Source organism: Trichophyton rubrum (genome assembly GCF_000151425.1).
Source record: "Trichophyton rubrum CBS 118892 genomic scaffold supercont2.1, whole genome shotgun sequence".
In the NCBI taxonomy this organism is placed as follows: domain Eukaryota; kingdom Fungi; phylum Ascomycota; class Eurotiomycetes; order Onygenales; family Arthrodermataceae; genus Trichophyton; species Trichophyton rubrum.
In genome coordinates this window covers 663,123-677,506 of record NW_003456428.1, presented here as the reverse complement: position 1 = coordinate 677,506, position 14,384 = coordinate 663,123, and the positions used below count along the sequence as shown (strand labels likewise).

General features: G+C 50.0%; 6 protein-coding genes across 6 annotated transcripts; 2 read left to right on the top strand and 4 right to left on the bottom strand.

The window, feature by feature from the left end:
- Positions 1-20: 20 nt before the first annotated feature.
- TERG_11533 (uncharacterized protein) lies at positions 21-746 on the bottom strand (the record flags this gene model as incomplete). The annotated part of the gene is made up of 2 exons (XM_047750636.1): positions 632-746; positions 21-574 (listed from the first exon to the last, which is right to left on the bottom strand). Coding segments are annotated over exons 1-2 (603 nt in total), but the record flags the coding sequence as incomplete, so codon positions are not given.
- Positions 747-1,730: 984 nt separating this feature from the next.
- TERG_11532 (uncharacterized protein) lies at positions 1,731-2,051 on the bottom strand (the record flags this gene model as incomplete). Its single annotated transcript, XM_047750635.1, has 1 exon — positions 1,731-2,051. One exon carries the CDS (start codon positions 2,049-2,051, stop codon positions 1,731-1,733), a length of 321 nt encoding a protein of 106 aa, XP_047605035.1.
- A 1,382-nt stretch (positions 2,052-3,433) lies between these two features.
- Positions 3,434-8,101, top strand: TERG_00258 (AGC/AKT protein kinase). The gene is made up of 2 exons (XM_003238222.2): positions 3,434-5,416; positions 5,483-8,101. The coding sequence occupies exons 1-2, from the start codon at positions 3,801-3,803 to the stop codon at positions 6,987-6,989; spliced, it is 3,123 nt and encodes a 1,040-aa protein (XP_003238270.1). The 5' UTR covers positions 3,434-3,800; the 3' UTR covers positions 6,990-8,101.
- A 628-nt stretch (positions 8,102-8,729) lies between these two features.
- TERG_11531 (uncharacterized protein) lies at positions 8,730-9,038 on the bottom strand (the record flags this gene model as incomplete). The annotated part of the gene is made up of 1 exon (XM_047750634.1): positions 8,730-9,038. One exon carries the CDS (start codon positions 9,036-9,038, stop codon positions 8,730-8,732), a length of 309 nt encoding a protein of 102 aa, XP_047605034.1.
- Positions 9,039-9,507: 469 nt separating this feature from the next.
- Positions 9,508-12,040, top strand: TERG_00257 (uncharacterized protein; the record flags this gene model as incomplete). The annotated part of the gene is made up of 2 exons (XM_003238221.1): positions 9,508-9,941; positions 10,045-12,040. 2 exons carry the CDS (start codon positions 9,508-9,510, stop codon positions 12,038-12,040), a joined length of 2,430 nt encoding a protein of 809 aa, XP_003238269.1.
- Positions 12,041-12,574: 534 nt separating this feature from the next.
- TERG_00256 (26S protease regulatory subunit 6A) lies at positions 12,575-14,101 on the bottom strand (the record flags this gene model as incomplete). The annotated part of the gene is made up of 3 exons (XM_003238220.1): positions 12,575-13,233; positions 13,308-13,723; positions 13,791-14,101. 3 exons carry the CDS (start codon positions 14,099-14,101, stop codon positions 12,575-12,577), a joined length of 1,386 nt encoding a protein of 461 aa, XP_003238268.1.
- Positions 14,102-14,384: the final 283 nt, after the last annotated feature.

Below are 14,384 nucleotides of genomic sequence, written 5' to 3'. Positions count from 1 at the left end.
GCCGAGCTGCCGCGCGACTTGGGGCCCCAACGACCAGCTCCTCCCCCTCCCCCTCCTCCTCCTGCGCCGCCACCGCTACCTCCTGCTCCGCCGCCATAAGGTCGGCCTCGACCCCGGCCACGCTTGACGGGTGTGTTCGCACCAGACCGTGCTCCCGGTGTATCTGGAGTGCCTGTCCTGCCCGTTCCTGTCGGCGTTCCTGTGCCTTCTTCTGCGTCCCAGTCGGCTGGTTTGTTCTTTGGAGGACGGCCGATGCGCCGTCGTCGTGGGGGTCGCCCGAGCATGCTGCTGCCGCCTCGACCCGCCGTGCTGGAAGGCCGAGACGGTGTATCCTGTGCGCCTCCTTCAGACTCGTTGTCTGCGGTGGGTGTCATCCCTTCTTCGCCCTCAATAGGTGTCCTCGGCGTGTCTCTCTCGTCCTCGTCAACTTCATCGTCGTCCGCAACTTCCTCGCCTTCGCCTTCACCTTCTCCCTCGGCGTCATCATCCGCTTCATCTTCGCGAGTATCCTTTTGAGGCGAGGCCATGCCTGTCATCTCTGTGTCAGACTCTTCAAGCTGCTGCGGCGTGGATTCTATTTCCCATGTTAGCTCTTTTGCCCATTGACTATCTAACCGCGTCGTCTACTTACTGAGCGAAGCGGCAGCCGCCCTTGCAGCCGCCCTGACTTTTCGGGCCATGCTCTTGGAGATCGAGGCTCCAGTGAGCAATAGAATATAGGCCTGTCAATGGTGAGAGCCGTTGTCTCTTTTCTTTTACTCTCTTCTTCTTCTCTTCGTCGTCTTTATCTTCTTTTTGCAACATCGTCAAGCTTTAACTTCTGAACACGTGATGTCACGTGCGCTGCTTAATAATAAAAACCACGTGCCAGAAAGCATCTTCAGAGAGCTGATAGAGCTGGGAGTAGAGGAAGAAACAGAAGCAGTAGTGGTGGTAGGAAGAATGATCATGATGGTCATGGCAGTTACATGGTAGTGATAATAGGTCTGGAGAAGTATAGTTGGTAGAAACAGGTAGCGGGCACTCTGGGACTACAAGGTCTCTACGCTCACCCACAGCAAGAATCACCACATCCCGACTTCTCCATCGGCACATCCGATCAACGTGGACGTGGGACGGAGTAACTACCGAGCTCCCACTTAGTCAGAGAGGCGAAAAGGATTGTTCAGCGGCAATGGCCACAGACAGGGGAAAAAAAGAGACTCCAGCAGAGCCATGGAAAGGACAGGACGTTCATCTCTCGGCGACCTCGTCCCATGGAAACCAAACGGCCAAACGGGTGTGCGACTTTCTCCCGGGCCTCTCATCGTCCAGGGCAAGGGCTCTCTTTCTCCATGCCGAAGGGAAGCTTGCGGGCCAGGCACTCTCGTCTTAGTCATGGCCGTCTTGTTTGTACTGCGATGTACTTGACATATACGCTGGTGGGACAAATACTCGACCTTGATGCATCTCATCTTCGTCTCGCCTCAAGTGCCGGCCAATCCACCGTCTTGTCTTGAGCATCTTCTCCGTTTTCCCTTTTTCTTTTTCTTTCTTGCTTCCCCTCTCCCCTCTGCTTTGCTTTGCTTTCTTCCTGCGACTCGAACCCCGCGGTATTATTTCAGCTCGGTATGTAGATAACTACCGTATCTTAAGTGACTTCCCATGTACCCGTTGTGACTTGCAGGTATCGACTGCATGCATGCATGTATACCATGATGTAACCAGCTAAACCACTAGTTTTGCTTCTTTCAGGCAGAGATCAGACAGAGGATCGAGGCAGCAGACATGAAGGACGTCCGGGAGATTAAGACGGAAGGCAGTTGCAGGAACGGCCGAGTTCGGCAGTTGGTCGGCGACACCCGCGAGGACTCGGAGGGAAGAAGAGGACAATCAACGATGAAGAGACGTCGAGATGACCGTTTCACGAGCTGAGCCGTCATCGTCGTTCTTCTTAGATGGCCCTCTCTTCTTCTACTGCTCTCTCTCTCTCTCCCCTGACGGCCTGGTGATGTTTGATGCCCGGCTGCCAGTGGTTGCACAGCTCGGAGGCGAGCTAGATCATCCGACATTTTCTCTTCTTCTGCTGCTACTTCTCTGGCTCTTCTGCCTCCTTGATGTATATTTTTATCTGCAGGTATGACTGACTGGTGCAACGCTTGTCTCCTGAGGCTGGCTCTCTTGACCCTTTCTAGTAAATCCTCGTTAGCCGTAGCTGTAGACGGAGCAGGCCAACTAAAAGAAAAGCCCTCCTTTTTCTTCCCTTTGATATCCGCGTAGTCTCTCTCTCTCTCTCTTCCTCCCACTTTCAACCCTCACCTTGACTTCATCTTCAAACGTCAACTTTGCCTGACATCGTCCTGTCTGTGGATCAGGTCCCATCGACTCTCCTCCACCACGGCGGACCTCCTTTGCCGCCTGTCTCTGCTGGTTCCGTCTCCTCCTCTGGGTCCGAAACACTAACCATCAAAATAAAAAAGGAGAAGAAGAAGCAGCCAGAAGGAAATAAGAATAAGAACGCTGAGCAGCGGAAGCTATCTGTTGCCCTCGCTGTCCTGTCCTGTCCTGTCCTGTCCCTCTCCTATCTATATATAAAAAAAAAAAAAAGAGACTTCCGCCTTTGGTTACCTAACCTTCTCTTTTTTCCCTTCTCCCACCAAAATATTTTTTTTCTCTCCTCTCTCCGTCTCCTTCGCTCCATCTTCTCTGCTCTACATCTCGCTACATCCTCCACTACGCCGACTCCCGCTGCTTGACTCAGGCCTGTCTGGCGGTCTGAAGTTGCTTTGCTGTCGAACAGGTTCAGCCTCCCTTTGCCCTTCGCCACCGCTTGCATCCTGCGCTGCGCTGGCCTCGCTGCCAATCACCACCACCCCTCCCAGCCAGCCCCGGACCAGCGCCTGCCCCCCCCCTCTCCCCCGGACGACGTCAGCGAGAAAGTCGGCCTGACCAGCAGCGAGACAGTGACAGAGACACCGAGACAAAAGCTCAGTAACCGGGAAGAAACCAGAGGGAAGAGCACGGAGAGCGTGGCTCGTGGATGGACAGCAGGTAACCCGCACGAAGAGGACATGGCGGAGTTTGGAGGAGTGAATGCCCATGCCCACGCAGACCTGTTGCGGCAAGCGATGCTTCAGAAGTGAGTCTCGCTCTTTATATCGTCTCTGTATTATTACTATTATTATTCTTCTTCTCCATTTCTCCCCTCTACTGCTGCTGTGTCGTCTTCCCCCTTTGTACCTCTTGTCCAACGGTCGTAACGGTGACCGCCGTCGGCTGTACACCTGGCTGCCCTTCGTGCCGCGCGTGAGACAAAAGGGCTGGCTCTCACATCGAGTCACCCCCAGCGTCATTCGAACGACGGAGAACAGCGAAGAACGAAAAGAAGAAGAACAAGAAGAAAAAGAAGAAGACGGCGACGGCGACGGCGACAAAGTAGAAAGAGACTACGGTGGCAAGGAAAAGTCCAGCACCTCCTCCTGTCGACCGGCTCTCATCTCCGCGTCCAGACAAGAGCTACGCTGCAAGACCAGAGACCGCTTTATCTCCGCCTGGGGGGAAGGGAAAACGCCACCAAGCTGTCACCCCAGCTTTTCGTTTCCCATGCCACGGCAATAGCCACAGCGACGGTGACCACGGCAGCAGCAAGATCGCTGGCTAGCTCGCCATCAAACCACGACTGCACCCGGAACAAGCAAGCCGTTCAGCCTCAGGATGCTCAGGCTGCCTGTCCTTTCCTCTCTTTGCCCTGTTTTTTAGCCCTCAATTTGCTGGTTGCTGTTCTGTCCACTGTTGCTGCTCATGCACTGCTACAACTTCAGATGGCTAACCCGCGTCCTATATACAGTCAAAAGCATGGAGATGACTCCCAAGACCAGATAGGGTCGATGGGTTCAACGCCTACCGGGATCGCAACGCCGCAGCCCGATCCGTCCGACAAGCGCGTCCCCGGGATCATGCCTAGTTTCTTTGCACAGGTTGGTGCTGGTTCCGATTCTAATTCAAACCCTACCACTACCACCACCAGTATACGACCTTCTTCCTCCTCCTCTTCTTCTCCTCCTCCTCATTCCATGTCTTCTTCCTCTTGTTCTACCCATCATACCCCAGGGAAGCATAGTAGTGATGATGGTGTGGTTGCTGTTGGGGATCCTTGCCAGCAGACCGGAGAGACACAACAGCAGGAAATACTATCGGATGCTTTGAAACCGCCTACTTCAACATCACATTCCCCTCCACTCACTGAGTCGACCAATCCGTTGGACCGTGGTTGTCAGAACTCAGCACCTGTCAGCACACCTTCTCGTCCTCCCACCGCACAGAGTCTCGAGGTGATATCGGACAAGGACTACTTCCTTGCCCCTTCCATGCATACAAGTAGCGGTGGCGGTGGCCGCGCTGATGCTAATGATGCTAATGCTGGTGCTGTTGCTGTCAATCCTCTACCGACTCCTCCCCGCTCCTCGTTTTGTTCCATCGCCCATAGGGACACTGAAGAGGCCGAGAATGGTGCTCCAGAAGTTGATACCGGAGTGAGCTCGGTTTACCGCGCCCTAAAGAACCTTATATTCTCCAAGTCCTCACAAAAGCAGAAGTCCAAACGACATACCTCCTTTCCTGTCTCCAGTGTCTCCCCAGATGCCGTCATGGCTTCCCATTTTTCTAAACCTTCCCGCCCTTCCTCACAGTCATTATCACAACCCAACTCCCTCTTATCTTCCTCCAAATCCTCCTCCCAAAATCATAATAACCACCTTCATCACCCTCACTCAATCTCCAGCTCTTGCGAGGATCTGGGAAAGCTGACAGACAGCGTGGCCGCGGGCCCGCGGACAAAGAACACACCTCCTCTCACCCCCCGTGCAATGTCCAATGAAACCGATGCCGCAGAGAAGAGAGACCCCCCTAGGTCGATAATAGAGCATTCTCCCCCTCACCAGGGTAACAATACCCCAGACAGCAGCTCTCAGGGCGGAAGACACTCGGCCGCCTCTTCGTCAAATGCGCGGAAAAGCAAATCAAACAAGCCTTCGGCCTCCTCTAGATCCAGTGGAGCCTCGGAGGAATCCGGCGTACCGGTAACCGCCTCTCTAAAGGGAAAACTAACCGTCAAAATAGTTGAAGGACGTGGCCTTCGTCCTAGCGTTGATCCGTATGTCGTTTGCGTTTTTGAATGGAACGAGTACATCTCCAAGGGTGCAAAGACAGATGAGAAGGGTGGCCAGACTGCTAGTATGGCTGGCCATGGGGCTGGTTCTAGAAATAGACTCGAAGCGCTAGGATCAGTGCCAATTCAGCGGTCGAACAGTGATTCCGGACGTCCCATGGCCATACCAATGAAGAGTCGACAGAGCAGCCACAACAGCATGTTGGATGGGGGGCATAGTAACGGGCCTATTGAAGTGACTGATCCACAGTGGAATCACGATGCCGTCTTGTGCGTTGCGCGTGCATTCCTTTCCTCTTTATTGCTATCTTATTTTCTTTACTAATCGATATATAGTGACGTACTTGGACATCAGTCGGAACTTGACGTGTCTGTTTATGACCGTTCAAATCATGAGGCCTTCCTCGGCCATTTGAAACTATCACTCCACCTAAAGGACGACCACACCACATTGTCGGGATGGTATCCTCTCCAACCACTCGCCCACGGTCAGGGCCCAGTGTCGGGAGAGATATACCTTCAAATGAGCTTCCAGAAGACCGACAAAAAACAGTTTGGTCCGAACGACTTCCAGATTCTCAAGCTTATCGGCAAGGGTACTTTTGGTCAGGTGTACCAGGTGAGAAAGAAAGACACTCAACGGATTTATGCTATGAAGGTATTGTCGAAGAAAGTCATAATTCAGAAAAAGGAAATTGCCCATACCCTTGGAGAGAGAAACATCCTCGTCCGCACCGCCATGACGGATTCTCCATTTATCGTTGGCCTGAAGTTTTCCTTCCAGACTCCTACAGATTTGTACCTTGTCACAGACTACATGTCGGGCGGCGAGCTGTTCTGGCATCTCCAGAAGGAAGGGCGATTCCTCGAAGCTCGCGCGAAGTTCTACATTGCCGAATTAATCCTTGCTCTACAGCATCTTCACGACCACGACATTGTGTACCGCGATCTGAAGCCTGAGAACATTCTTCTTGATGCCAACGGGCACATAGCTCTCTGCGATTTCGGCTTGTCTAAGGCCAATCTCACCAAGGATGACACCACCAATACCTTCTGTGGTACAACCGAATATCTCGCTCCTGAAGTCTTACTTAACGAGACCGGGTACACTAAAATGGTTGATTTCTGGTCCCTGGGTGTCCTTGTGTTTGAAATGTGCTGCGGTTGGAGCCCGTTCTACGCCGAGGATACCCAGCAGATGTACAAGAACATCGCGTTCGGCAAGGTTCGGTTCCCTCGCGACGCCCTCAGCGCTGAAGGCCGCAACTTCGTCAAGGGTCTGTTGAACCGCAACCCTGAACACCGTCTTGGCTACCGGGATGACGCTAAGGAGCTCATGGCACACCCATTTTTCCACGACATCGACTGGGTCGTTCTAGCCAACAAGGGCGTTATCCCTCCCTTCAAACCAACACTTACATCTGTCATGGATACTTCGTACTTTGACCCCGAGTTTACCACTGCCCTGGAACAATCTGCTTCCCTGAACGCGAGAGCCGCTGCATTGGCGAATGGGCTGAATCCCGCTGGTACACCGCTGTCCCCGGGCATGCAAGCTAACTTTAAAGGTTTCACTTTTGTCAACGAGAGTTCGATGGAGCATCATATGAGCCATGGTGAGAATTACTCCAGTAATACGGCCGACGACTACATGGAAGAAGACTTCCCTGAGCAATGGGTGCAACCTCATAAAACTAGTGGTGGTAGTGGCAAGGCTGGCACAGGCCATAGTGCTGGTCCCGACCATAGCCATCGCATGAGTGGAGTTGAGCGCACAAGCACTGTATCAAACGGCGATGCTGATGCAGGTATCTTCCATGACGACTATCACTTTGAGATGTGAAGCGTCGGGGGAGTAAGTGAATAACACAACTGCTCACATGATCTAAACATCGCTAGGAGAAGTTACTTTCTTCTCACTTCTTTGATGCGTTTGTGCCTGGCCTTTTTCTTCACAACATTCATGCCCTTTTCTTTCCCTTTTGTTTTTTTTTTTTTTTGTGATATCTTCCCTTCCCTGATCATGAAGTATATGACTTGATGCCACTTGCACATACTAAACAACCTACTTATGCTTGTGCCTTTTGTATCGGCCCTTGTCCGTCTTCTCATTTTCCTCATCTACACGCCTCAAGGTATCAATCTCAGGCTATCTGATGAGGACCTTATCTTCCTCTCGCCTTTTCTTCTCTCTACTTCCCTTTCCCGCGAGTATTTCCGTTTTACGTTTAGTGGGCCTTTTCCATTCAACTCTGCGTTCTAGCCTTCCCTCCCCCCTTGCTTGCTCCCATTATCATTCCTTCTATCTGTCAAGCACAATGCATGCTTCATATTGCTTTACTCCGCCCGGTCTACCGGTCACGCATACAAGGTAAAGAGGAATAATTCATTCCAACTACAAAAAAGAAAAACACCCAAAACCAAAAAAAGAATTAAAAGCAAAAGAAAGAAGGGCAAGGAGGGGACCTTTTTTTTCCCATCACCGTCGATTTATTTACATGTCCTCCGTACTGTTTCTGTCTGAGTCAGTTTACATTTCTTATTTACCAAGCCATACTGCTTCCAGGTCCAGTTTCATAAATACCAGATCCAAACTCTTCTATCTCCTTTTCCTTCATTATCACTTCTCTCCTCATCCAAAAGAAAAGAAACGGAAAAAAAAAGAAACTCATTCTTCAACAAGCGAACAAACAAACAAAGCGTGGCATAAATCGTCTAGCGGGCATTTTTTATTCTTTCATCTATTTGCATGTAGCCAAGGGGTCAGTCTGTCGGTTTGTTGGCTTGTTGGTTGGGCGCTGTATGGTGGAGGCTGATGTTACCCATCCAATATCTTTATTGATTCCTTAGTCTCTCCCGTTTAACCCCTTAATATTCCATATAAATTTCATGCAGCTTTCTTGCATTCGCCAGCTCTATTTTTATCACCTCCTTAGTGCCTCAGAAACTCCCCCCCCTACGCGATATAACCGATCGAACTAGTTATTGGCTGTTTTTACGTCTCCCCTCGCCGTAGCTTTGGCTTGACGTCTCTTTTCGGGGGCTGCTTAGTCACCACTAGCGCGCGGTTCCTGCGCTAGCGCGTCCCAATCCAGCCAACCAGAGGCGCCAAAAGCGACGCCTCCTATTTTGCTTTTTCTTCTCTCGTCTTCAGCCAATTTCAACCAAGGACTTCTCCATATCAAGAAGAATAATAATATTGGCAAGGGACCAAAAAACGAAAAAGAAACAGGGAAAACAAACTAAGACGGGCTTTTTTTTGGGGAGGGGGAGTTTATTACGGAGTACCGCCATTGATGCAGGTGCAGCACCGGCCGCACGCCCGGCGCCTGCATGTTTACGAGGTTTATGCTCATGCTGGGCCCTGAGTGGAGATGAGGAACAAGGGTGGGAGGGAGACATCTGGTTGACAGCTGTAAGGGGGCCTATCGCCGCTCTGCATTCCGCTGTCGTGTTTCACCTTGAGTGGTACCTGGACTCCTTTTTTTCGAGTCGACATATATGGACGGATATAGGACAGACGGGCTAACGCTATGGACGTCAGACGGTGTCAACTTCTGTCAAGGCTCCGACGAGGCGCCCTTTACAAGCTGAACCAGCTCGTACCACGGGCACTGCCCTCTGCAATATGCAAAACACAGAAGCACAGCACAGCACAGCGCCGGGCCAGACTGGCTTGTCTCTCGTTTACTTTGAAAGTATATCCTACGAAGATTGTTGCTGCGAGGAAAGAGAAACAAGCAAAACACACAGACGCATGGAATAAGGGAGAGCCGATATTACTCCGTACTCTATAGACATGGTTGCATCCAGATACATACTTTTGGACTCTCAACGAAGGACAACTTCGATTGCTTCGAGATAGAAATACGCTCAGGGATACGACTATCATCCCTGGGCCTGTGTTGATCGCCAAGCACTCGTTCGCATGGATTGGTGGTGCAGGTCTTACCACACTAACTCACTAACTCGCGGCGCTATTCGCCCAAGCAGCTCGGGTATTGCTCTTTTAAGGGCCCCTAGTGACCTTGTACGGGGAATGTAGATCAGGAGAGACGAGGAGGAGGAGAGGAGAAGAGCTGGGTTTTGCGCGGGTGGTAGGAAGGGCAGGAAACCTCAGGATATACCACTATTTCGTCCCTCCCCCAAAACAAACCTCCTCCTCCCCCCATACAATTCGTCCTCAAAGGCGCAAGCCAGCGCAAAAACAAACCATACTTAACCCGCACTTACAGTGTTAAAGAGCCCTACACGCGGTGACACCCATACAAAGTACCTCTCTTGTCTTTCTCCTCCGGTCTTTTTCCCTCGCTTTTTCGACTACTGGAGAAAAGAATGTTACGCTGCCATCTACTACAACAATGAGTATCGTCGCTACAGCTTCACCTGGATCACAGCGAATGTCTTCGAACACAGCCTCATACCAGTTTACCCCTCCGCATAATCCCTCAGTGTTGCCCCAGTCTCCTCGTTCTCCGGTCAGGAGCCCGACATTTCCCCTTCTCTACTCGAACCATGCTGCCAATTCCAGTGTCCCAAGCCTCTACTCTCCTGCCACCGTCAGATATTCATTTTACCCGCCGACCAAGCATGGCAGGGCCTCGCCACAAGACCAGCAGCCAATGCAGGTCTTTACAAATCGACTCCCGGACGAGGTCTATGAATGCATCCTGTCCCATCTCTGGTCATTACACGTCAGCTCTTGTACCGAAGGTTGCTTGACTTGTTACATGCGAGATCTGTATTCCCTAAGTCTGACTGATAGAGCGTGGGAAAAGGCAGTCAGAGGTAAACTGTAAGCTTTTGTTTTTTTCTTCCCTCTCCTCTTCCTTTCACATAGCTCGTACTCGACCATTACTTCCCTTGTTGCAAGTAATAATAGCAGCCAACGGGTATAGATATAACAAAATCCATCTTCATGGTAGCGACTCACCGGGCCCGCTGAAGAAATACAAATGGAAACGTGGCAGTCGATTGAGACTTCTCAGACGAACATTGAGAGAAAGAAAGGCCCTGGCAAACATGGTCTTTGAACTCAGGGTACCAGAGCTAGATGCTCCCCTGATGACAGGCAAACAACATCTTGTCCTCCAAGAGTATCGCGACCTGGTTGCCTCTGTTGTCATGGTCTGTCCCAATCTCGAGCGCCTGCTTGGCCTCTCGATACCATATTACCATGAGTTTGACCGTCTTACTCATGCGTTATCCACAAGGAAAAAACTCAAGGAACACGCTTGGATTATTGGCCCAAATGCAGAGGTGACTGAACGGTCACAGAGTAAGGCCACTGAAGTACTGGACCAAGCCCAGGTATACCAATTTCTCAGTCATCACACCTCGTGGTCGAAACTCGAGTCAATGGTGTTGCATTCCATGGACTCGAAGGGCATACTGGAACACGGTGTGTTTATACGGATGTTCAACTTCCTGCCTGCTTTACAGAATTTATCCGTTTCAGGATTTGAAGCAGACAATTTCACTGATAGAACATTACTCTTTCTACCTACCTTGACGTCTCTTCGACTGGAGGGACTTCAGGGAGTCACAGAAAATGGACTAGCGCGATATGTGGGCAGACCAGAGGCAAGGGGGCTAAAGTCTCTGGCCCTGATAGAGCAGAACATATCTTCTCTTTTGATCTTGTCCAAGATCCTTGCTTCCCTTGGTTGTCTTGAGCGCTTCACTATAGTTCAATCATCGGTTGTCCCATCGTTACCGGAAGGGGGAATGGTGTTCCAACCACTCCTTGCTTCAGCAACCCTGAAACACCTACACTGGGATGTTGCCTGTCCGAATGGCGCCGATGCACTAAACCAGATCGATACCGTGCCATTCTCCAAGGTCCTGAATACAGCAAACACTCCCAATTCACATCTGGCGCAGAGTATTTTACATGTTGGTTTCCCTTCTCTCGAGCGCCTTCGAGCGCCACTTGATATAGATCCATTGGGAGCACTCCAGAACGTTTGTCGGCCATCCAAAAACGGATTGATCATGGTCCCTGCGGATCGCCACAACCTTCCCCGGAGTTCCCACGGATCGCTTCCCAAACGGCCCCTTGCAATTCCAGCGGGGAATAACCTGTCCTCAGCGCGTATACGATCTCAGGCACTTATCGATATAGCTGCAAAGGAAAATGATGAAGGCGTGAAAGTCATCATCACAGACCACTCAGAGGACTTTCTAACCCCCAATGTCGTTATTCAACCTGGATACGTTAGCTCTGAAGCAATTTTAGCTCTCAATGATGGTAAAGCGCAGACACCTGCTCTCAAGATCCTTGAGTTTCTGATACCCGCCTGCGTGGGCAGGGTGGGCATATCGAACAAAAGCAATACGACTGCTCTAACCCCACGATTTACTTTACAACCTGATATACCAAACTCAGATGCAGATGGTGGTCTAATAAGCCACAAACACCTCTTTGCAGCAAACCAAACTTCCCTCTTCGCTAGCTGCTCTCCCTCTTCCACTCACCCTGCTATACCTACCGCATCACAACATTCGAAAAGAACCAATACAAATTCTAGTTTCAGTGACGAGATATCCTCTCCATCTACCGCTACCACCACAACCTCCTCATCCTCTCGTTTCTCTGTCTGGGGTGGCTCATATGCACGAAGTAACCACAGCAACTCCAAATCCACCAGCTCCAACCCTCCCATGCCACCAAAAACGCCAACATCACCCACCAAAGGTACCTCATGGCCAGCTACCGGTTGCAATGGAGATCAACCGTTCTGGGCCAGGGATACATGCAATGGGTCATGGAACCAAGGCCATAAGTACGGGAAGGAGTGGTGGAGTCACGCTGAACGAGAACGCAATATTGGAGGTATCAAGAAATCCAATACTTCAGCCGCATTGCTCGGCGTCAGTGATATCTTCCGTTGATTTTATTGCCTCTTAACTATTTTTCTCCTCTTTCCCAATACCCGCCTTTTCTTCGTATACAGATGCTGTATGCCTATTTTCCCACTCGGTTCTGGCCAGCTGGAGTTTTGGGATTGGTTATAAACTCTGTTTTCTTTTCTTATCATTTGTTGTCTATTTTTATGACGAACCTTGTTTACCTTCATACCTTCTTTTACCTTTTTGTCCCCGGATTTGCCCATCTCTTACTAAAACGGGACGATAATGTATATCTAATATGTACAACCAAGTGTGATCATGGATTGGGGATATGTGTATGATTGAGGTGTATATACTTTAGTGTTTAGTTATTTAATACGCACATGACATGCATAGAGTCATTTTACTTCTATCCACGCGGGCAAATCCTTCCAGCATGATAAATCTTGGAAATACCGTAGTCGCAATGAAAACGTTTAATTGTATATCTAGAACGAAGACTGGTTATTTCAAGCAGGGGAAAAGAACAGCAAGAGATACAGTTTGTTTCCTCCAACTTAAGCTTGCCAGCCATGTCTAGACATATATGCCAACATTTGTATCCTTCTTCTTTGCCATTACCTCCGAAATGGCGTCGACATAATGTTCGTGGCTCACTTTATTGACCCCCTTTCTTAGAGCAATCATACCAGCCTCTACACAGACGGCCTTAAGCTGAGCACCACCGAACTCGTCAGTGCTTCTAGCAAGTTCGGGCCAGTTAACCTTATCGTCAACCGTCATCTTACGGGAATGAATTCTGAGAATTTGAGCTCGAGCCTCTTCGTTTGGTAGTGGGAACTCGATTTTTCGATCCAAACGGCCGGATCGTAGAAGGGCAGGGTCAAGGACATCAATACGGTTAGTAGCCGCAAGGACCTTGACCCGATCATCAGAGGCGAAACCATCGAGCTGATTGAGGAGTTCCAACATAGTTCGCTGCACTTCTCTGTCTCCTGATTTCTCGGAGTCGAAACGCTTGGTGCCGATAGCATCGAGTTCATCGATGAAAATGATGGCTGGGGCCTTCTCTTTGGCCAGGGCGAAACAATCACGTACCAACTTGGCACCATCACCGATGAACATTTGCACTAATTGGGGACCGGCAAGTTTGAGGAAAGTTGCCTCTGTTTGAGCGGCGCATGCTCGGGCAAGGAGAGTTTTGCCAGTTCCGGGTGGACCGTACATGAGAGCACCTATGAATGAGGTTAGCGGTTATTCGATTTCATATATAATCCAAAGAAATTTACTGAGATATTAAATCGCATACCTTTGGGAGCCTTGATACCAATCTTCTTAAACCTGTCCGCCTCCTTCATGGGCCATACTATAGCTTCAAGGAGTTCTTCAATCTGCTTGTTCAGACCACCAACATCGGAATACTGCTCGGTAGGCTTCTCGTCTACCTCCATTGCCTTTACGCGGCTGTCGTACTCGGCAGGAAGGGTATCTAGAACAAGGTAGGAGTCTTTGTTTACACCGATCAAATCACCGGGTTTCAGTTGTTCGTGGTCAACGAGTCCGATGAGTGGGAGGAAAATGGTTTGTCGTGTGGAGGTTTTGATAACCGCGGATTTGCCAACTCGAGTGGCATCGAGGTCAATATTTGCTCCCTCCTCTGCTGCCTCCTCTTCCACGTCAAGGTCCAGTAACTCTACAACATTGCCAACTAGGTAGGGAAGTTGCCTACGCAAAAATGGAGTTAGTCCGAATATTCATCTCAAGACTGCAGAAAAACAACATAGACACCAACCGGTTATTCTCAATCTTGTCCAAGTTCTCCTTTATCTTCTCCTTCATCGTATTCTGCTCATGCGTCAACCGCTGGAATTCACTCTTCATGATCCGCATGTCGTTTTCGATAAGTTTCCTTCGGTTGATAATATCCCTTGTGCTTGACCGGAGGATTTCCTCGTCTATGAGATCCTCTTCCTCTTTCTTTTCTGTCTCCTTCATCTCCGCATCTCCGTCCTTGTCTGCTTCCTTCTTGCCACTATCTTTTCGGTCATCCTTTTGGTTCTTGTCCTCACGCTCAAGGTCATCGAGATCCTCTAAGGTAGACATGGCGGCTAAATGTGGGGATAATCTGTGGAAGAATACGTTCGGTTTAATGGAATATTAGAACTATTCTAGCCTTTGCCTTATAGTATAGATTCAGGTACGCAGGTTGCGGGAAAGAGGAGCAAGTGTAGGTCGTTGAGGTTGTTGTTGCTGGTTGAAGCTCAAGAGAGCCAAAGCAGCTTCATCCAAACTGATGCATCACGTAAGCTGCTTGTTTGCCTGCCGGGTCACGTGGTAACCTTTCTTCCCCCTGGCCATGTCAACAAGGCTTCTCTATTCAAAGTAT

Coding starts and splice junctions, on each gene's coding strand:
- TERG_00258 (XM_003238222.2), top strand. CDS start 3,801: ATGGCTAACCCGCGTCCTATATACAGTCAAAAGCATGGAGATGACTCC. Junction 5,417..5,482: donor TGGAATCACGATGCCGTCTT/GTGCGTTGCGCG, acceptor ATCGATATATAG/TGACGTACTTGGACATCAGT.